Here is a 20,993-nt window from a genome sequence, read left to right on the forward strand (position 1 = left end):
AAAAGGGAGTTTTCCTTCCCACTGTCGCCAAAGTGCTTGCTCACAGGGGGTCATATGATTGTTGGGTTTTTCTCTGTATCTACTGTACAATATAAAGCACCTCGAGGTGACTGTTGTTGTGATTTGGAGCTATATAAATAAAATTGAATTGAAAATTGAATTGAATTGAAAAATGTTTATAGAGGTCATACTTTTATCAAGGGGTATACATTTGTCATGACTGACTTGAGTAGCTGAGTAAGTTAAAGGGTTGCTAGATCAAGACTAGCAACCCTAAAACGGAGAAACCTTTATTATCTAGCGTGCATCAAGACTTAAAACATGGAGCAGTTGAGTCAGTTTTAATTCTCACATGTTTAAACTGCCTTGCTCACTACTGCTCAGGTTACCTGTTGGGAAGTTTTGAACAAAAAGCCTGTCTTCTAAAAGCTATATGGAAGTTCTGGAAGTTTTTTTTTCAATAATATCAATAATACATGAGTTCAAAATACAGTCGTGGAATGTGGAAGCTGCTCTCTTCTGTTGTTTTTTTGGCTACATTATTACATGCTGTAAATTCAATTCCAAAAAATTGAAAAAGTTCTACATTTTGTTTGTACATTTTTTTTTTACTGAAGCTCACTTGATAATTACAACAAAGTGACAACAAAGCCCAAAACTCGTGACAACCAATCCTATATAAGGGTTTCAATCATCAACAATGCATGCAAGTGAAACAGTGTGACAACCAACCCCAGTCAACCCTACTGGCAGTGCAGAGGATGCTCAACCCTTTGACACATTTAAATAGCATTTATGGGGAAAACTCAAGTGATAGGTTTGTAGCTTGAACCTATTCGCTGGAACGTTGAGGACAATATAATTACACAGCAAGCAAGACACGAAGTAGGCAAAGTTCTTCATGTTTCTCGTGCACGGGAGAGAACCGGACAAACGCCGTTCCTTCGCTTGACCCCAGTTGCTCTCGTCCGTTCTCCCGTAACACTACTCTTTTATTGAGGTTACATGAATATGCATAGGTTCATGAACATATGACGTCTACATACACACAAAGAGTACCTTGCCTTTGTGTGTGTGTGTGTGTGTGTGTGTGTGTGTGTGTGTGTGTGTGTGTGATCTGTGTGAGGTCAAGATGTGACCCTGTGAAGACTCCCCAAAGCTGGTGCCAGGAGTCTAGCGGGTCCATCTGAACAAAAGGCTCTTATACTTAATGAGATATACGTGTGTTTGCCATATATCAACAAGAGAAGATACGACCTCTCCTAGGAGGTGTGTGATCTTATGCCAGAACACTCTGTAGAGGAGTGAACGCACTCCCCTCTTCATGCTACACAGAGTTGTTACAGACCTCCTAGGATGAGACATTCTTTCAATCTACAAATGATTACACACCTCTAAGCATATATGGTTAAATATTTCTAAGCATAATTGGCAATCAACAATACAAAACCTAACATCAAGTTAACGTGTCTCCTCTGAAGTCTGCAGTCTTTCATGTGAGACTCAGAATGAAAGCAGCTTTACTTCTTGCTCTGTTTGACCAGTTGTTCCACTTCCTTCATGAGGCGCAGGCAGAGTTCATCCTGCCACGGCAGAGCAACACACTGGACCGCCACAGGCAGACCCTCGCCTCCAGTCACTGCCTGAACACAAAAAAAACACACCTGTCACTTAACGCTCAGCAGCTGAACATACCACAGTCTTTTGCCTTCACCTACTGACAAACTGTGGAATTTCAGATACAGATTATGTATAAGTGCAAGGCCAGAAGACCTGCAAAAAGACTAAGATGAGACAATAAATGACAGAACCACAAGGAAATGATACAAAACACTGACAAATTTTGGAGTCACAATAGTCTGATCTGGTTCAGTTCTTGGTTCTGTGTAGGATGGATCAAATTGGGCAATGACCTTTCCGAAAGCACTGGAGGGTTGCCCATTATTGGACATTCTTTATGAGATGAGATGAGATGAGATGGCCTTTATTTGTCAGTTGCAGTTACCCACAACCGAGATTCAGATTCAGAAGACTTTATTTATCCCCAAGGGGAGATTAAGAGACTGACTTTGCCGACCGTACATACAATAGACAAACATCACATTGGGGAGACAGGTCAGGCTGGGTAGCTGGCCGGTCAGCGACACGAGCAGCGACCCGGGACCGAACAATGGAAAAATGCACAACATCAGGAAAGACAAGGAGAAAAAAGAACTCCCCCAAGACTGAGCTCCAACAGGGGGATCAGTTTGAGAACAGAAAAAAAAACACCTCAGCGCATAGTACATGAAAAACTCTTAATACACCATAGAAACACATGACAAGCAACAGGGATGGATAAAAGGTGAGAGACAGCCACTGTAGACAGCGCATCCAGGCCTGCAGCATATGCGCTGGTTCCCTGTGATCCACCGTCTGCATTGGGAGGGGATAAGCATTGAAGGCATTTGGAAGGGGAGCGGGGATGAATGTATATCTGTGTATGTCCAGAGTTCAGCTGAGAGAGTATCCTTTGCCCTGCCAGGCTAAGTAAACAGTCTTCCAGCCAACCCAAGTGGCCTTGCGTAGGATAGGGGAGGAAGAGTCTAAACACCGTCCGTTATCCGGGAGAATTTGTTTTGTTCAGCTCCAGCCTTGAGACCACAGCTGTTGCCGAAATGGTAGCTACATGAAATGATGGTGTTTTTTTCCTTTAGTGCGAACAACTTACGTGAATTTCAAAGCCGTTCTAGCAGTCCGACACTGGTCTCTCAATCTCCCGTTGGAGAGCCGTGAGCTCAAAGAGCAAATTCTGAGAACTCAAGACCGCCGTGAGCTGTTATTCAATTTTCGCTCATATATATATATATATATATATATATATATATATATATATATATATATATATATATATATATTAAAAATTGGCAAAATGGAGAATGGCTGATTTTGAAAAACAAAAACTATTTAGTACTTTATATTCTTTCTTTTATATTTCCAGAGGTCTAAATTGCAGTAACAAACCCTTTTTAATCTTCACAGAGGTGTAATAGGAACATGACTCTGATGGCCGTGTCTACAACAGCACAATTGAAATAATCTGCTAATATTCATTCATTTATCATATTCATATAAATCAGATACAGAGTAAGACTGTCCACTTCAACCTTACTTTCACATTTAAGTTACTTTGCAGCCCTCCTGTAGGCCCCTCACATGCAGGAGGTGGAATGTAATGTATGAAACTTATGGGCAGTGGTTACAGTCTTGCTGCCTGTATGTTAGAGTTCTCACTGACTGGTTGAGACGGTTGGTACCCTCACTTGACTGATGTAGTTAAACAACTCCTGCATGACTCATTTCAATCTCATCTCTGCTTTTGACAGATGATGTGCTCCTGTTGGCTTTATCAGGTTGTGGTATCCAGCTCTAACTGGAGTGGTGGGTATAAGAATTTGCACTTCCAAGTCTGAGACTGTGGTCTTCAGCCAGAAAAGGACGGAGTGCCTACTTTGAGTCAGGGAGGAGTATGGTCATGAGCTTTGGGTTGTGACCGAAAGTTCAAGATCGCAGATCCAAGCCTTCTCCAAAGGATTACTGGACTCTCCCTTAGAAGTAGTGTGAGGTGTTCAGCCATCCGAGAGAAGCCAGAGTAGATCTGTCACTTCTCTACATTGAAAGGAGCCGGTTGAGGTGGTTCGGGCATCTGATTAGGATGCCTTCTGGACACCTTCAGGGTGAGGTATTCCAAGCATGTGCTACATTGGAGACATGATATCTCTCATCTAGCCATAATAAATTATCTATAGTTTAAGCTTTACATCTGTGTCTCCCAGAAGATTATTTCTGCAGGAAAACCTGCTGTCACAGTAGCTTAAACTACACTATGTGTTCAATTAGTCATCCCTCACTGGCATGTGTTACTTTCCTCTTTCTTTTTCTCTTTTTTGAGTAATGACACCAACTTTGATACACCTCAAACAGGCAGAAACATTTGACCTCACACAATGCAATTAATTTGCATGAGTGTAATGTCTTTGATACGCTGCTTAGAAATGGTGGTTCTCAAAGTGGAGCCAATGAGAACCCAATGAGGTCAGAGAACTGATTTGCAATTGGAATCGCTAAATTCTTATCTATTCCCATCCCTACTTGGTAATCTGTATGTTTTTAATCACATCTTTGTGTAGCATTCCAAATAAACTGACGAGTGACTATGTTTTCAATCAGTCTTATCTCACTGGTACATGTTGCCTACCTCTTTGAACAGTTTGTCCCACATGTCCTGATAACAGCCCTTATAGTGCTTGAGTTCCTCCTCATCCTTTGCGGTCACTGTGGAAACAGTGACTACACCCGCAGGAAAGTTAAGGAGATTGTAGACAACTGTGTAACTAATAGCAGCTGAAATAACAGAAAATATAAATATATTATTATGTAGAATATTTATTAATATTCAATATAATAATTAATATTGAAATTTATTTGTCCAGGCTGTCAGGCTGCTCTTGCCAAAGTAATGTTAAAAAAAGCAGTTACAATCAAAGAGTCAAAGTTGTGCTGTGATTCAATGCAAAATCACAAAAAATAATCCATTCTCTAACAGGGAGTTTATCAGCAAGTGTTTTGTGGCTGAAATTGGACAAACTGTGATAAACAGAACACTATGTTGTCACTTGTACTGAGTGTATCATACTTGGAATTTTGCTACAGTAAAACAAGTTGTAGGCTGGTCCAATCACAGGGCACAGCAGTACATCGATGTTGCAGCTCCTCCAATGTGCTATTGTCTCTTGAATGTAGTCCTAAAGAAAACACAGGAAATCTCAATTTCATCTTCAGATTTTCATACGTGACCATGCATCATCAGCTGACAGTACCTCAACAGCAGCATGTTGCTTCCACAGCTCAGGAACAGATCTAAAAATGAAGCATATCATTCCTAGAACATGTATAATATGAAAATCTAACAAAGGATGAAGTACAAATAAAACATTTCAAGAATACTTTCTCACCGAACTCCACAAAGAGCCCTCATGTTGGCAGAGACACGAGGAGACTGCAGATAGATAGATAGGTATGCATTATTCTGCTAAATCACTCAATCCGGTGATTTAAATAAACAGACCATCTATTTGACTATTTTTGTATGCGTCTGTCACAGAATTGGAGGGCTTACCTTAGATTTGAGCAGAAATGAATGGATTGTCTTATACCACTTAGGAAGACGGTAACGATGAAACTGTCCCTTCAGACAAGGGTCCTCGGGTCCCCCCTTCCTAAAAAGAAAGGGCTCATTAGCACATAAGAAAAAAGCCTATTTTGAGATACTTAACTAATTAATGGAATAGTTTCAAAACCAGTCAACACCATCGTGTGCTCAAGAAGACAATGGCAGCATCTCTAGGTATTAAAAACCTATTAACTAAACTGTTAAAAGAAAAAACTCACAGTTTGGTTAACAGGCTGGTACCTCCATCTGCTAAATAACCCTTTACCATTAGTTCAGGGAAAATTTCATCCATCTTCAGTGGATGGTAAGGGACCAACTAGAGAAACAAAAGCCAACATTAAAAAACATGACTTGAAAATGATTGTTATATGTTTTTGTTTTTGTTTTTGTGTGTGTGTGTGTGTGTGTGGTGACGTCTTACTGTGTGTCCTGCTTGCTCTAACAGAGCTTTCACCTCTCTAACGCCTCGGGCCATGCTTGGAGATGGATGCATGTAGCCATCGTTTTCCAAACAACCAATCCTTAGAGGTTTGGTGGTTCTGTATCTCTAAGAGGGAATCACTTTTTGTTTTTAATGCTCACATGAAATGAGACCATTTATGCATATATATGCACAGGCAATTACAACAAAGGATTATCAACAAGTGACATGAATCCCACAGTACAAGACACACCTCCATGTTAAAAGGTAATGGTGGAACAGTGGGGTCCAAAGAAAACATGTGGTCACAAAGAAGTGCCTGCATGCACAGAGCCAGGCTGTCCACATCTCTTGCCATGGGTCCAGGTGAAGATAGCACTAGTTTAACATGAAACAAGAAGCAGTAAACAAAATTCCCTGACTGTTTTTTCCCAGGACTGTCTATCAGTATCCCAATTTTGACTCTGTATATATGTAGTAGGGGTGCAACGATATTCGTATCGATATTGAACCGTTCGATACAGTGCTTTCGGTTCGGTACGCATATGTATCGAACAATACAAAATTTGTAATTTATTTTATCAGCTTTCCTTCTGACGATGCTGTCTGTGTTGAGCGCTCAGTGAATCTGCGTTCGACTACTCCGCCTAGGCTGCACTTTTGAGCGCAGATCCACTGAGCGCTCAACACAGACAGCATCGTCAGAAGGAAGAGCGCAGGGCAAGCTAGCGAGACAGAAGTTAAGCTCTCCTTGCAACATGGCAAATTGAACCTCCCCCACCCTCATTCAGATCTGGCCTTTGGAACTATTTTGGTTTTCATGTGACGTATGACCCTGAAGGTAAGCGAGTCATGGACTAAAGTAAAACAGTATGTTGGATGTGCCACGCAATGCTCAATTACATGGCTGGGAACTAGTGTGTTAGCGCAGTTAGCTCGTTAACGTGTTGGCCGTCTAGCCCCATGCAGGGGTAGCTCGTTAACGGAGATTTGCAGTGTTGTGGCGTTAAGGTCATTTCAACGAGATTAACCTGACAGCACTAGTGGGAACACAACGAATATGACTGCACATTTACGCCGACATCATCCTAGTGCAAAGACAAGTGGAAGCAGACAAAAACAACAAGCGCGTATGCTACAAACTTTAACCGAGTCATTTAGACAGCCGTTAGCACATGATTCTCCTTATGGGGACCTGATATGTTTAATATGCTGCTGAGAATATAGCCCAGAAGAAGCGTATAGTATAGCTTTTACTTTGGAAGGAGCCATTTCTCTGTAATAAACTCTCTTTTCCAAAGATGAGTGATTCCTCAATCAGATACAGGGCTCGCAATATCGCTAGCCCGACGTCCCGGGGCTAGCGATTTTTCCAGTCGGGCTACCAAAATCTATCTCTGCCCTGCCCGTCGGCCTATCGTAGGAAGGAAAAATATATGTCAATGCTTTTGCATTCTTTCAGAAATGTAGCTGGGTAATTATGTCATTGGCATCGGTGAGCTACTGTCAATATGTGACATTGAAATCTGCGTTTGAATTTGCGCTTGTTTTTTTGCTTTCACTTTGCAATCGCGCAAACTGTGTATAGAGAGCGACAGCACTGATTGGTGAGTGACGATAATTTGTGCACCAATTCCTCTGACATCGTCTTATCAATCGTTAGCTTACTACGCAAACATGACAAGTGAAATCTCCCGCAGCAAGCTTAAACATGTGAGAGGTTGATCGCGCAGAGAATCGCTGAGCGTTATGTGAGTGCCTGTGTAAGAGCAGCAGGATATATATTTCAGTTCTGCTGAGCCAAATAAGACAGGTCAGGGTGAAGAAGTGACAGCCAAAGAAAAGCTTACCACAAAACGGAGAAGTTATGACAAATCAGACTATAAGGCAAAAAGAAAGTGCAGCTTTATGGTTTCATGGACAAAAGAATTTCTGTGGCTGTGATATGATGAGCTAAATAACCAGGGCTGCACATAAGTGGTCTGCAGGTGCGCATTCGCTGTCAAAATAAAAAACATGCACAAGGGTTAGGGTTAGGGTTAAATTTAAAAACTGTACTTTTGAGTTAAAATATATATTTATAATTTTAATAAATGACAAATTAAAAAGGCATGAACATTTTTTTTGTATCGAAAAAATATCGAACCGTGACACCAAAGTATCGAACCGAACCGAACCGTGAATTTTGTGTATCGTTGCACCCCTACTAAGTAGATATGTCACTTACCTGACTTTTGCCCTCTATAAGTTGGACAAACTCCCTGTGAACTAATCATTACACAAAAGGTGAGATAAAAGTTTTTTTCAGCAATGTATAATAATTTTCCAGGAAACTGACTGAATGAGACTCACCTGAGCCGACCCGCTGTTGGTTTGAAACCACAGATTCCACAGAAGGATGCAGGAATACGGATACTGCCACCTAGATCAGTGCCTATACCAAGCAGGGAGCCCCCTCCCCCGATGAGAGCCCCCTCCCCACCAGTTGAACCTCCAGAGGTCTTCTGGGGGTTATGAGGGTTCACAGTCTGCCCGTAAATAGGATTACTGCAGTCACAGCTGAATTTGAACAGACAAGAAGGTGAGAAGTCTTTGCATGTTATGCACATGTGGAATAGCAAACACAACTGACTGAGTTTTAACCACATCAGACATAAAAGGCAGATGGGGTATTGTCATCACCCCTCCAGGTGGGCAGAGTGGATACCCAAGTTTGTGAATGTGATAACTCCAGAATTAAGTGAGGTGACATAGGAATTTCGAATTGGTGTATCTTCTAAAAATCTTGGATGACTTTGAATCTCAATGACTTCGCCCTTAAGGTCATAGGTCAGCTTTTCTAAAAATTACCCGGATTTTCAAATTTATGCCATAGGTGCATCTAGGAGGCTGACGGGCAGAAATGGCAGACACCGGTATTTTTAAATTGGCTCTAGATTTATGTCAATCACCAATAAAAGATTTACCTCAAAAGACCTTGAGGCAAGTTGGTTTTCACAAAGGGAATAGCTCCTTGTTTCTTCAGGACTTGAACAAGCACACTGTCCTTTTCAGCGGGCTGGTCCAGGTTAATGATCACACCACAAGAACAGTCATGATTCTTGTGTTGTGAAAAAAAAGAGAAAGAAAGAAGAAAAAAGATGATAATTGTGCTTCAAAGATGTGAATAATAATGCTTGGGAATGCTATAAGTTAGACATAACATAGAAATTAGTTAGAAATACTGACCAGAAGGCCTGCAATTGATATTTGCTATATTTAACCTTTGTAATACCTTAAATGCAAGATTTTCTTTAATGCTAACTGGAACTCCATACAAGAGACCATCCTTGTTGGAGCCAACAGTTGTCAGCTGGTCCAAACTCTCCAGCAAAATTTCAGTGCAGCAGTTCAGCTTTTTGTTTACAGCCAGAGTCTGTTGGAAAGGAAACAAGCACAGACAGTTTGAGATTAACTTATCTACCTTGAAGGGACCTTGATCTTTGTAATCACTCTGTAAAATATTGAACTCTTGTTGGAAACATTGAACCTTTTGGTGTATTTGAGCTATTATGAAAGATTTGTGTCATGTTGGATACTGAACCTTTTCCATGTAAGAGTAAAGCACATCCTCGGGGGTAAGTGAGCCTTCCTTTAGCTGCTGTGTCAGCTCAGACAGGGAGAGTGTCAGGATGAAAGCAGAGTCGGTTGTCGGATGCTAGAAGACACAGACCCACACAGAATCATTATGTCATTAAAAAAGCTGCAGCAAACAAATAAAAGCATATGAATGTAGAGATTTTCCACTTCTTTACAAACTCTGTCAAACGTGACAATGACAATTCACAGTGCTTAAATGGTGTCAATGGAAAATTGTATTTAGTAGTCAGTATAATCTTTTAGTGATATAAGTTTGCATATGGTAGAATACTGCATGTAGTTATTTGTATTAGGAAATATTTAACCATGTATGCTTAGAGGCATATAATTAATTGTGTAGTGACAGGATGTGTGATCTCTAACAGGCTGCAGGCTTGGTGTGCACTCCAGGAATGCACCCCCACGTCCTGGGAGCATGAGAGTTCGTACCTTGTTTTATCGTTTTACGGTAGGATTAACGTAGCTATGTCTGTTTTAGTTTAAGTGCTTTAACTGCTGGACTTCCTCACCGTGTTATCTAGGGTGAACCATCTAGGGTGGGGGAGACTACCGTCTTTGTGACCAAGGATGTACCTTTTGTGCTTTCATGTTATATGACCCTTTGATCAGCAACACACACACACACACACACACACACACACACACACACACACACTGAAGTATAAAATAAAGACCGGGGCAGTTTCTCAGCGCGAGTCTCAGTTTGGAGGCTGCCCTTGCTAGCAAGAAGTTCTGTGTGTTTCTCTTCTCTGAGTCTTTACTGAAGAAGTGTTTTAGAACATTTTCCCTAACAAATGGTCTCCACAATTACCAGATTTAAATCTGACAGAGCACCCTTAGGATGTGGTGGAACAGGAGATTTACATCACTGATGTGCAATCAACAAATCAACTGCAACTGGTAATGCTATTGTGTCAATATGGACCAAAATCAAACAAACGACCTAGAATAGCTGCATATTATTGGTGTGCTTTTAACTTTTATTTTAATGCTCATGTTTAAAAGCCCTCCTGCCAGCATGGCAGGTAATGGCCCATTGAAGTTGCCCGTATATGACTTACTTTTGTAACGATTTTGAAATGCTCTAAATAGAAAAAATCCTGTTTCCACAGGATAATTTCACCTTAGATCAACAGTATACAACCTCACGATGTTACCATATCAATTTCAATTACTTTGGAAAGTAAAATCAGACTGACTTGATATTGACATGGTATCACTGTGGGGCTTTATACTGTAAATACAGAGTGAAATTATCCTGTGGAAACAAGAATTTTTCTTTTTAGAGCATTTTGAAATCGTTAGAAGAGTAAGTCAAATATGGGCAATTTCAGATTTCTGTGGTTGGATAGTGTTGATATAAAATGCAACTAGTCTTTGTAAATATGACTTTTGCTTTTAACTCATTCACTGCCAGGGTTTTTGAGCATTTTTACTCATTTTTGAAGAGCCACAGAAAACTGTGTGTTATGATCATATAAACGCTGAACCTACCAAAATGAAGAACAGACTCATTTTCTACCATTTTCCATTCTTTAGTAATCAGCTGTAGAAGAGAGGTGGGTTCCACCAAAAATGCCTGTTTTGACCACAAAAAGGGAGAAAACGAGCTTTTTGTGAAAAATACATTTCAAGCAGTCTGATGTTCACTGACAAGCTGCCCGAGGTTGTATTCTAGCCCCTCCCATTGAAAAACGTAATTGACGTCTATAGACGTCAATGGCAGTCAACGTAAGTTTTTCAATTGACGTCTATAGACGTCAATGGCAGTGAATGAGTTAAGAGCATTCTGAAGTCATTGAAAGAGAAGTTCAAAAATGAAAATTCACAGGGCTTTTACTTTGAAATCCAAAAGGAGATGGCTTTAATATTGACATGTTATTTTGAAATCAGGTTTCAACATCTTTTGCCATAATACTTTGAATACACAGGGAATGTAAAACAAAGTGGAGGCTGGCTTGACTGCAATGCTTGAATTGGAGGCTGGCTTGACACCAGTGCCAGGTCTGAACTAAAAGCACATAATTTGTTTTGATTTCTATCTAAAGAAAAAGTTAAACATTTCAGTGTTTAAAGCTCTGAACTCTCACCGACTGTTTGTACCGGAGCACCGCCTGCTCTGCCCGCTGCAAGCTCTCATCTCTCCTGTTTCTGGCTCTCTTGATCTTTTCCTCTGCCTGTCGGAGGCTGTTGATCTTTTTCACCCGCACAACCAGATATCCCACAATGCAGGCAACACCAGTGAGCAGAGCCGCTGTCCAGTTGTCCATCTTCACTCTCTTAATAAATGGTTCAGTGTTCTGCGTGGTTTTCGTCTTTGTCCTGGGGCTGTAAATCATCGGCGGAGCGGGTAGGGAGGCTTACTGGGCTTAAGCCCGGGTTGTTTCAGAAGCCCAGGGTTTTTTGGAATCTAGTTTATTTCACAGTTAGATGCCTGACTGACAACTGTATAAAAAACGACACAATATTTGAGGCACATAGCGCGCCGACTGAGCACAGCACTTACGCACGTGAGCGAGGGGGGAGAAGCTGCTGCCTGCGAGTTTTCTGTAGAAGTGCAGACAGAGGAGAGCTTAAGTTTGACCAGGTACCAAAGCAAATATTCCTACTGTACAAATAATGTAAATATGACGGTGTATCACAAAAGATTGATATCAAACTGATCACTTGACCCATATTACGTTACTTGCTCTTCGAGTGAATCAACAAATGGCGAAATGAAAAGCCGAACAACAACAATGCTGTTTTTTTCAGTCTTAGCTTACATGTATGTTTATTTCATATTTTCAGTTGTTACCCTCCACGGCTAAATAAAGCACTCTAAATCGGTTTCAGTTATGTACTGATGACCACAACAATGGACATAAGGGGCTTCTTTCAAAGAAATAACTCAGGTAGATGTTATTTTATATATTATGCTTTGTATGTTGTTCAGTATATTTCTATGCAAAACAAGAGGAATTTCAATACACAGCAGTCTATTCACTGTTTAAACCAGATATTTACACTTTAGGGGGAAAAAAAACATAAAACATTTTTTTTACTGTTGAACATCAATTTAGTAATTTTTTTTGTTTTAGATAAATAAATATTGAAATATTTTTTGAATTAGTTAAATGTCAGAGTAAAGAGAGAGAGAGAGAGATGTCTATTTTTTAGCACTTTCATCAACCTTCCTTTCATATCAAACATCCTTGAAAGAGTAGTTGTCAAACAGCTAACAGATCATCTGCAGAGGTTTATTTGAAGAGTTTCAGTCAGGTTTCAGAGCTCATCACAGCACAGAATCAGCTTTAGTGAAGGTTACAAATGATCTTCTTATGGCCTCTGACAGTGGACTCATCTCTGTGCTTGTCCTGCTAGACCTCAGTGCAGCGTTCGATACTGTCGACCATAATATCCTATTAGAGCGATTAGAACATGCTGTAGGTATTACAGGTACTGTGCTGCAGTGGTTTGTATCATATCTATCTAATAGACTCCAGTTTGTGCATGTAAATGGAGAGTCCTCTTCACACACTGAGGTTAATTATGGAGTTCCACAGGGTTCAGTGCTAGGACCAATTCTGTTTACATTATACATGCTTCCCTTAGGCAGCATCATTAGAAGACATAGCATACATTTACACTGCTATGCAGATGACACCCAGCTCTATCTGTCCATGAAGCCAGATGACACACACCAATTAGTTAAACTGCAGGAATGTCTTAAAGACATAAAGACCTGGATGGCTGCTAACTTTCTGCTTCTTAATTCAGATCAAACTGAGGTTATTGTACTCGGCCCTGAAAATCTTAGAAATATGGTATCTAACCAGATTCTTACTCTGGATGGCATTACCTTGGCCTCCAGTAACACTGTGAGGAACCTTGGAGTCATTTTTGACCAGGACATGTCCTTCAACACACATATTAAACAAATATGTAAGACTGCTTTCTTCCATTTGCGCAACATCTCTAAAGTTAGAAATATCCTGTCTCAGAGTGACGCTGAAAAACTAGTTCATGCATTTATTACTTCCAGGCTGGACGACTGTAATTCATTATTATCAGGATGTCCAAAAAACTCCCTGAAAAGCCTTCAGCTGATCCAAAATGCTGCAGCAAGAGTCCTGACAGGGACTAGAAAGAGAGCAGATTTCTCCTGTTTTGGCTTCCCTTCATTGGCTTCCTGTTAAATCCAGAATTGAAATCAAAATCCTGCTCCTCACATACAAGGTCTTAAATAATCAGGCCCCATCTTATCTTAATGACCTTGTAGTACCATATCACCCTATTAGAGCACTTCGCTCTCGCTCTGCAGGCCTACTTGTTGTTCCTAGAGTATTTAAAAGTAGAATGGGAGGCAGAGCCTTCAGTTTTCAGGCCCCTCTTCTGTGGAACCAGCTTCCAGTTTGGATTCAGGAGACAGACACTATCTCTACTTTCAAGATTAGGCTTCAAACTTTCCTTTTTGCTAAAGCATATAGTTAGGGCTGGACCAGGTGACCCTGAATCCTCCCTTAGTTATGCTGCAATAGATGTAGGCTGCCGGGGGATTCCCATGATGCATTGAGTTTTTCCTTTCCAGTCACCTTTCTCACTCACTATGTATTAACAGACCTCTCTGCATTGAATCATATCTTTTATTAACCTCTGTCTCTCTTCCACAGCATGTCTTTATCCTGTCTTCCTTCTCTCACCCCAACCGGTCGCAGCAGATGGCCCCGCCCCTCCCTGAGTGTGGTTCTGCCGGAGGTTTCTTCCTGTTAAAAGGGAGTTTTTCCTTCCCACTGTCGCCAAAGTGCTGCTCATAGGGGGTCATATGATTGTTGGGTTTTTTCTCTTTATCTATGAAGCGCCTTGAGGCGACTTTTGTTGTGATTTGGCGCTATATAAATAAAATTGAATTGAGTTGAATTGAATTGAATCAAATTTAGGAGTATATATGCACGAAGTTTATTGTGTCTTTAATTAATAAGAAAACTCCAGACGATTCCATTCTGAGCTTAAGAAACTTCTAATAGGTTAGTAGAGTCCACGTGGATGCATATAAGACACCCCAAAACACAGAGCCCGTTTCTTTGACATGGGAAAATCAAGAGATATCAAGCAAGACACCAGGAAAAGAATTGTGGAGCTCCATAAGTGTGGCTCAATTTCTCACCCCAACCAGTCGCAGCAGATGGCCCCGCCCCTCCCTGAGCCTGGTTCTGCTGGAGGTTTCTTCCTGTTAAAAGGGAGTTTTTCCTTCCCACTGTCGCCAAAGTGCTTGCTCATAGGGGGTCATATGATTGTTGGGTTTTTCTCCGTTTCTATGAAGCGCCTTGAGGCAACTTTTGTTGTGATTTGGCGCTATATAAATAAAATTGAATTGAATTGAATTGAATACAATTTGGGTTCCATTTGCAATTAAAAAATACAGACAATTTCTCTCTTTACTTTGAAATTTAACAAATATGTTTTTTATATTTATCAATCTAAAATAAATAAACATTTAGTCTGATTTGATGTTTTACAATTAAAAAGTGTTTGTGTTTTTACCTGAAGAGTATGTAAACTGTATATTTGATGATGTTGGTGTTTGGCTTGATTGTCAGCACAAAGAGGGAGAGAGAGGAACAGAGAGGGAACAAGAGCAGGTGAGACAGACATGTTAGTCAAATGGTTGTTTGCCAAAACTCATCAGAACATGTATCCAGTCCCTAGTGTATCTTTTTAGGTTTGTTATTTTTCAAATTCTATATTTATTAAGTTATGCAGGCTTGTTTGCACAACAAGGCTAAATAGTTATGTAAACTTTTCTGAATCTAAATAGTGTACTTTGGTAGAATTAAAAAATAATATGGTACAAATTATGTATTGAAAAGCAATACTTGAATAATATTGACCCTGAAAATGTCATCAATAGGTTCGCAAAACTCAGGCCTCAATGATACAGTCTCATGTTACCACAATAAAGAGGTGTTGTCAGTGTCGTGCAGGTCTATGATGATTTTCAGTGCTACTATCATCTAGTTTTGATTCTGGTTCTGTCTTGGTTAAGCTCTAAAGTAGTCCAGATTTTGAACTGTTGTAGTCCTGTTTTAATTCCGGGTCAGGTCAAAATGCAATTGACTGCCTTCTGTTGTGTGATCGGAAGAGGTCTCTTGAAACGTCATTGGGAGTGTGAGGTGAGATAAGCTCTCTTCTGTGGGAATTTGTAACATGTGTTTTTGTACATTTTAACTTGTGTGACCACAGGTTTTTATGCTGTGTTCAGCCCTCTGGTTCTCCAAATGATACTGTCCCTCAACGATTGTTAAAGGAGATTGCCTAGGACAGGCTGTTCTTACTATTATAAACAGCAGTTTGATATCTGGTGTAGTCCCTGCTCATTTTAAGCATGCAGTAGTACAACCCTAGTACAACCCAAGAAACCTGTCTTGCAGGCATTCATGGTACTGCTTTGAATTGGTTTAGGTCTTATCTTTCTGTCAGAACTGTGTTAACTTTTTAGTGTATGAATCCTTTTCTGCTGCTCTTCAGTTTGAGGTTCGCAATTCTAAGGCCTCTGCCCTTTTCATTACATTTACAGCCCTTGGGAACCATTCTTAAAAGGCATGGATTATCCCTCCACTGCCAAAAACTGCCAGATTTATCTGCCTCTGAAGCAGAAAGATGCTTTCTCCATTAAACCGCTTCTGGCATGTCTAGAAGATATTAAAACATGTATGGCCCTAAACTTTTTAAAATGTAATTCAAGCAAAACAGAGGTGATTGTGTTTGGTCCTAGCAGAGCCCTGGCAGGGCTGGCATGGGAAGAAGCAGTTATTTAGTCTATTGGTTTTGAACCTGATGGATCTGAACTTTTTCCAGAGGGCAGGATGTTCAGGGTGTATGATCTCTGGTTGCCAATCTCGACTGATTGTGAACGGTCTGTGAGAAAGTTTTTGGAAGTCCAAGTTGGCTTGGCTATAAGGATGTCTGGGATGATGGTATTGAAGGCCAAGCTGAAGTTAAGGAAGAGCATCCTTACTGATGTCCCAGAAAACATAGGCAAACAGGATCAAACTGCTTTAATTTAATCTAATGTGCTGATTTTATTGTTTTAATTGAATTTTGATTATCATTATCATTATTATTTATTTTAAATTAATTTATAGGGTTTTTTATGTCAAGTGTACAGCACCTTGTTTTCAGCTGGGAGTTGTCTGAAAGTGCTATATGAATAAATTGATTGCTTCCTAAATAAAGCTTGAGCCAAAAAGCGAGTGCTGTCAGGGCACACAGTGACATATCATAAGGTCATAAGGGAGCGACTGTCAGAGTTTTACCCCTGATACTGCTGGATAAACAGAAGCTCACCCAGGAACGAGGTCACACAGAGCTCAAATTTTCACTCGCGAGACGGAAGCAGTTGTCTCCAGCCCACTTCAACTTGCTTTCCCTCTGCAGGCTGTTTTTATTGGTTACACACATGAATATTCATAAAGCTTGTTGCTGTATTACCTATGAGAAATTGCTATAACTGGTTACAAAGTGTGATTGTGCTGTGCCAGGAAAAAAATCTAAGGAGTGAAAGGGTCAGACCCATACGAGCATAGTGGAGCATAGTGGAGTAAGGACGTTAGCGTGCTGCCCAACTTGATGACCAAGATGAAGGAAAAGAAAAACAGAAGGGAATTATTGCACATTGCTGGGTAGAACTTTTATCTTTGTTAACACCTTTTGTGTAATGATTAGTTCATGAGTAGTTCATCCAATTTATAGAGGGTAAAAGTCAGGTAAGTGACATATCTACTTACTGGACCCATGGCAAGAGAATGTTCTACGAGAACAAAGGCGTAAAAAGAACACAGTGTTAGTTGTTTCCTTATTTCTTATTAATGTTCACAGTTTGAGCTGCTCTAAAATGCTTTTTTTTTTTTAAATTTACTCATTAACCAGCAGCCACCAACATCAGAAAATGAATACAATACAGAGTGAGTACACCACTAACAAAAATCACTGCTATGTGATTAACAGCCCAAAACTCTGTTATGAACATATACATTCTATGTTATAAACCAACTGAGAAACCCAGTGAAAGAAACAATAATATGAAATAACTTATTTTCAGTGACTAGCTTTTGTGTGCTAAAGGAAAAAGTTAAAAATTTACCAATTGTACTTTGGTCTACCCAATTCTTGCCACATAGTAAAATCCCAAATGTTGCACTTGGAACAGAAAACTCCAAAATAACCTCCGTTTTAGCTTTGACCACTCAGTTTGGTTTACTGACTTTCATTATTCAAATATACCTTTGTGGCGTTTGAATTTTAACCAGATTAACTGATTGTGAACTCACATATTCGTTAATGTCACTATTTTACTTGTTAGGACAAAAAAGGGGGGATGGAGCAGAGGAAGCAGAGGTCTCACAGATTACACCTATGCTCCTAATTTTCTAAAACAATGAGATTTGCAGGAAAGATAGTGCCGGTCCTAAATCAACTCAATCATTTGATCACTTATTTATGATCAAATAAAAAAAAGATTTCTCTCAAAGAATTTATATGATGAATGGGAAACTAAACAAAGGCAAGTTTATTAATATAGCACAATTCAACAGCAAGGTGACTAAAGCAAATGCACTATGTACTAATTCATATATGCATACAACGTTAATCATTGAGACTTACTACCACATGCAGTAATTGCTCATGAGGAACAAAGTGAACATCATTATCAATGAAAATACATTTTTTTATTATTATTAAAAAATGTATTTATTTTCAAAGTAATTCAGTGAGTGCTGTTAGGACACATGTTACCTATCAGAAGGGAGCTGTCAGCAGGCAATTAGTGTACTTTAAAGTCCAAAAAGAGAAATTTATTGTTTTCTAACACAATTTCATCCAAAATTCTTTGTTGAAACATATACTGTCGGGTAAATATCACAGTATGTTAATGGGCAGCACTGTGGCACGGTGGTTAGCACTGTTGCCGCACAGCAAGAAGGTCCTGAGTTCAATTCCAACATCAGGCCGGGGTCTTTCTGTGTGGAGTTTGCATGTTCTCCCCGTGTTTGCGTGGGTTCCGGAGTACCTGGAGGTACTCTGGCTTCCTCCCACCGTCCAAAGACATGCAGCTTGTGGGGATAGGTTAATTGGATAATCCACATTGTGAATGTGCGAATGAATGTGAGTGCGAATGGTTGTCTGTCCCTGTGTGTTGGCCCTGCGACAGACTGGCGACCTGTCCAGGGTGTACCCCGCCTCTCGCCCTATGACAGCTGGGATAGGCTCCAGCGCCCCCCGCGACCCTGAAAGCGGGAGCGAATGGATGGATGGATGTTAATGATATTTAAAAAATTAAAATAGGTGGCACCAGCTTCCTCAAAACCTTTTTTCAGAAGATTAATATCTGTCTGCAAACGGAGATATTGAAACACAGACGGCTCACTGCCACTGATTAACTAAAATATACACACAAACACTCACGTAGTTTATGTCTGTTTTGATATGTTAGTGACCTTATTTTTTAAATATTGCTTAACTTTCATTTAACCTTTAGCAAATAGACAAAAAACAACATGTTTAAATTGAGCTTGTAGTGCTTGTAGTGTACTCCACCATTTATCAGCTGGTTAGCTCATTATTACAGGATATACTCAAGTTAACATGTTTCCTTTGAAGTCTGCAGAAAAGTTTATTTACAATCACCAGGTGAAATATAAACAAAGTGCCGGGTCGAGATTTCCAGGGATCAACGGGAAGGAGGGGGGGAGGTCCGTACACACAGTCACGATCACACGCCACACTCCTCTTCTGCCCAAACACACTCTCGCTCCGCTGGCACCACACCACACTGCCAAACTCAGGAATCCAGGGAAGGTAAACAGGAACAGGCCCAGGGTTTGTACAGCCTGTACACACCCTGGAGTCTTTGGCGGATCTAGAGGGGTGGTATGGGGGTGCATGTGCCACTCTAAAATGATCTCTTACCTCCTTAGTGCCACCCTCTTTGTGCATATGACAGTGTTGTTCATTAAAATAAGATGGCATTAACACTTTGAGCCTAGCAGCAATTAAAACTGAATATAAATTGTAACACTGAATATAAATTCTAAAACTTTTTGGTAGCAACTGATGCCTGTGACTGTGCCAGAGCACATTTGAATCAGCACCATGGGCATCATAACACGGCCATCATGGGGTGTATCTGGGATGATCAGGAAGAGGAGTACAGGAGCCTGGTGAGGAACTTTGTTGCATGGAGTCACACAAACCACCTGCAACTCAACACCTCAAAGACTAAGGAACTGGTTGTGGACTTCGGGAGGTCCAGAGAAGGTCCACTGCCGGTTCAGATAGAGGGGGAGGAGGTGGAGGTGGTCAACAAGTACAAGTACCTCGGGCTGTGGGTGGACAATAAACTGGACTGGTCATGCAACACAGAGCACCTGTATAAAAAAGCCCAAAGCCGACTGTACTTCCTCAGGAGGCTGAGGTCTTTTAACATCTGCAGGAAGCTCCTGAGGATGTTTTACCAGTCGGTGGTTGCTGGAGTACTTTTCTATGCTGTGGTGTGCTGGGGGAGCAGCACAGCAAAGAAGGACTCATCCAGGCTGGAGAAACTGATCAGGAGGGCTAGCTCTGTGGTCGGCATGAAGCTGGACACTCTGGTGACAGTGGCAGAGAAAAGGACATTAAAGAAACTGATGGACATTATGGACAATGCTGGGCATCCTCTGCACACGGCCATAAACAATCAGAAGAGTCTGTTCAGTGACAGGTTGCTTCTCCCAAAGACAAGAACTAACAGACTTAAAAACTCCTTTGTCCCACACGCATCAGACTGTTTAACTCCTCTCTGGAGGGGAGAGGGAGGGGAAACAGGAGGACAAAGGAGGGGGGAACAACTAAGCTGCAGTGCCTCTTCACCTCACTGTACAATACCTTGTGCAATACTTTTTGTAAATAGTCAACGGTGCAATAGACTCAATACTTGAAATGTGCAATTCACTTGTATTTTTATTTTTATTCCTATTTATTCTATTTATCCCCTTCGTATATTTTATTTATATTTGTCTCTGTATTTATATATGTGTGTGTATGTGTGTGTGTGTATATATATATATAATATTCTGTAACTCTGTCGGTGCTGTGCTTTTTGGAAATCGAATTTCCCAGAGGAACCCACCCGAGGGATTAATAAAGTTCTATCTTATCTTATCTTATCTTATTTCAGATTTGGCACAGGTGGTTGGTTGTTACACTGTGGAAATGGAATGAAGGTGAGTGTCATTAATCGTCTGGGGTCACAGGACACGCCGCACCTCCAAATCACATGACTGATTTAAGCTGACATAACAACAAGCTGCAGTCACGCTGAGTCTCTATTTCAGCTCGTGTTGAAAGTTCGGATTTCAAAGTATACATCAGTTTCTAAATTTTAATGACAGGCCACAAAATCCAGAGTTATAATAAAAAATAAAATAAAAAAAAATTAAAGAAAGGTAAAAAGCCACCTCTTTCCTATTGGTGGAAACGTACTATGTCGACCAATAAAAAAAATTGCAACACATGATTTGGTTGTTTAGGGGAAGTTTTGGGAGTGACAGCAACGAGAGAGAGAGAGAGATCGATAGCGAGTTTTGAGATGTGAGAGATTTGTGACATTTAGCGTGGAGTGTATAGTTAGTGTGTTGTGTTGAACTTAGTGTGTAGTGTATTCCTTGCTCTGTTTTGTGTGTCAGTGAGGGTACTAATGAATGT

The 20,993-nt window shown here is 40.5% G+C and overlaps 1 protein-coding gene and 1 long non-coding RNA gene across 3 annotated transcripts; one reads left to right on the plus strand and one right to left on the minus strand.

The window, feature by feature from the left end:
• Positions 1 to 597: 597 nt before the first annotated feature.
• Positions 598 to 11,832, minus strand: LOC147300971 (fatty-acid amide hydrolase 1-like). Of its 2 annotated transcripts, none has more exons than XM_086282222.1 (15): positions 10,767 to 10,955; positions 9,217 to 9,330; positions 8,908 to 9,048; positions 8,600 to 8,733; positions 7,986 to 8,192; positions 7,861 to 7,901; positions 5,887 to 6,011; positions 5,634 to 5,759; positions 5,431 to 5,528; positions 5,159 to 5,258; positions 4,995 to 5,038; positions 4,860 to 4,899; positions 4,676 to 4,784; positions 4,238 to 4,383; positions 598 to 1,643 (listed from the first exon to the last, which is right to left on the minus strand). In XM_086282222.1, the coding sequence occupies exons 1-15, from the start codon at positions 10,785 to 10,787 to the stop codon at positions 1,521 to 1,523; spliced, it is 1,569 nt and encodes a 522-aa protein (XP_086138348.1). In that variant the 5' UTR covers positions 10,788 to 10,955; the 3' UTR covers positions 598 to 1,520. The 2 variants fall into 2 exon arrangements, with proteins under 2 accessions (XP_086138348.1, XP_086138347.1); XM_086282221.1 differs by lacking the exon at positions 10,767 to 10,955 and adding an exon at positions 11,363 to 11,832 and having other exon boundaries at positions 601 to 1,643.
• LOC147300972 (uncharacterized) lies at positions 11,326 to 14,790 on the plus strand. The gene is made up of 3 exons (XR_015127107.1): positions 11,326 to 11,859; positions 12,063 to 12,166; positions 13,925 to 14,790. It is a non-coding gene; the product is annotated as an uncharacterized LOC147300972 (long non-coding RNA).
• The last annotated feature ends 6,203 nt before the right edge of the window (positions 14,791 to 20,993 follow it).

This window comes from Aulonocara sp. 'chitande type north' Nkhata Bay, linkage group LG23 (genome assembly GCF_057382095.1).
Source record: "Aulonocara sp. 'chitande type north' Nkhata Bay isolate Kocher_YH1m ecotype deep benthic linkage group LG23, A_spYH_male_GT1.1, whole genome shotgun sequence".
Lineage (NCBI taxonomy): Eukaryota > Metazoa > Chordata > Actinopteri > Cichliformes > Cichlidae > Aulonocara > Aulonocara sp. 'chitande type north' Nkhata Bay.

Excerpts from the sequence above, each read along its gene's own strand:
- LOC147300971 (XM_086282221.1), bottom strand. The coding sequence starts at position 11,611 with ATGATTTACAGCCCCAGGACAAAGACGAAAACCACGCAGAACACTGAA. Across the intron at positions 7,902-7,985 it reads CCAACAGCGGGTCGGCTCAG|TTCACAGGGAGTTTGTCCAA; the intron begins GTGAGTCTCATT and ends TGTAATGATTAG. Across the intron at positions 5,039-5,158 it reads CATTTCTGCTCAAATCTAAG|TCTCCTCGTGTCTCTGCCAA; the intron begins GTAAGCCCTCCA and ends ATCTATCTGCAG.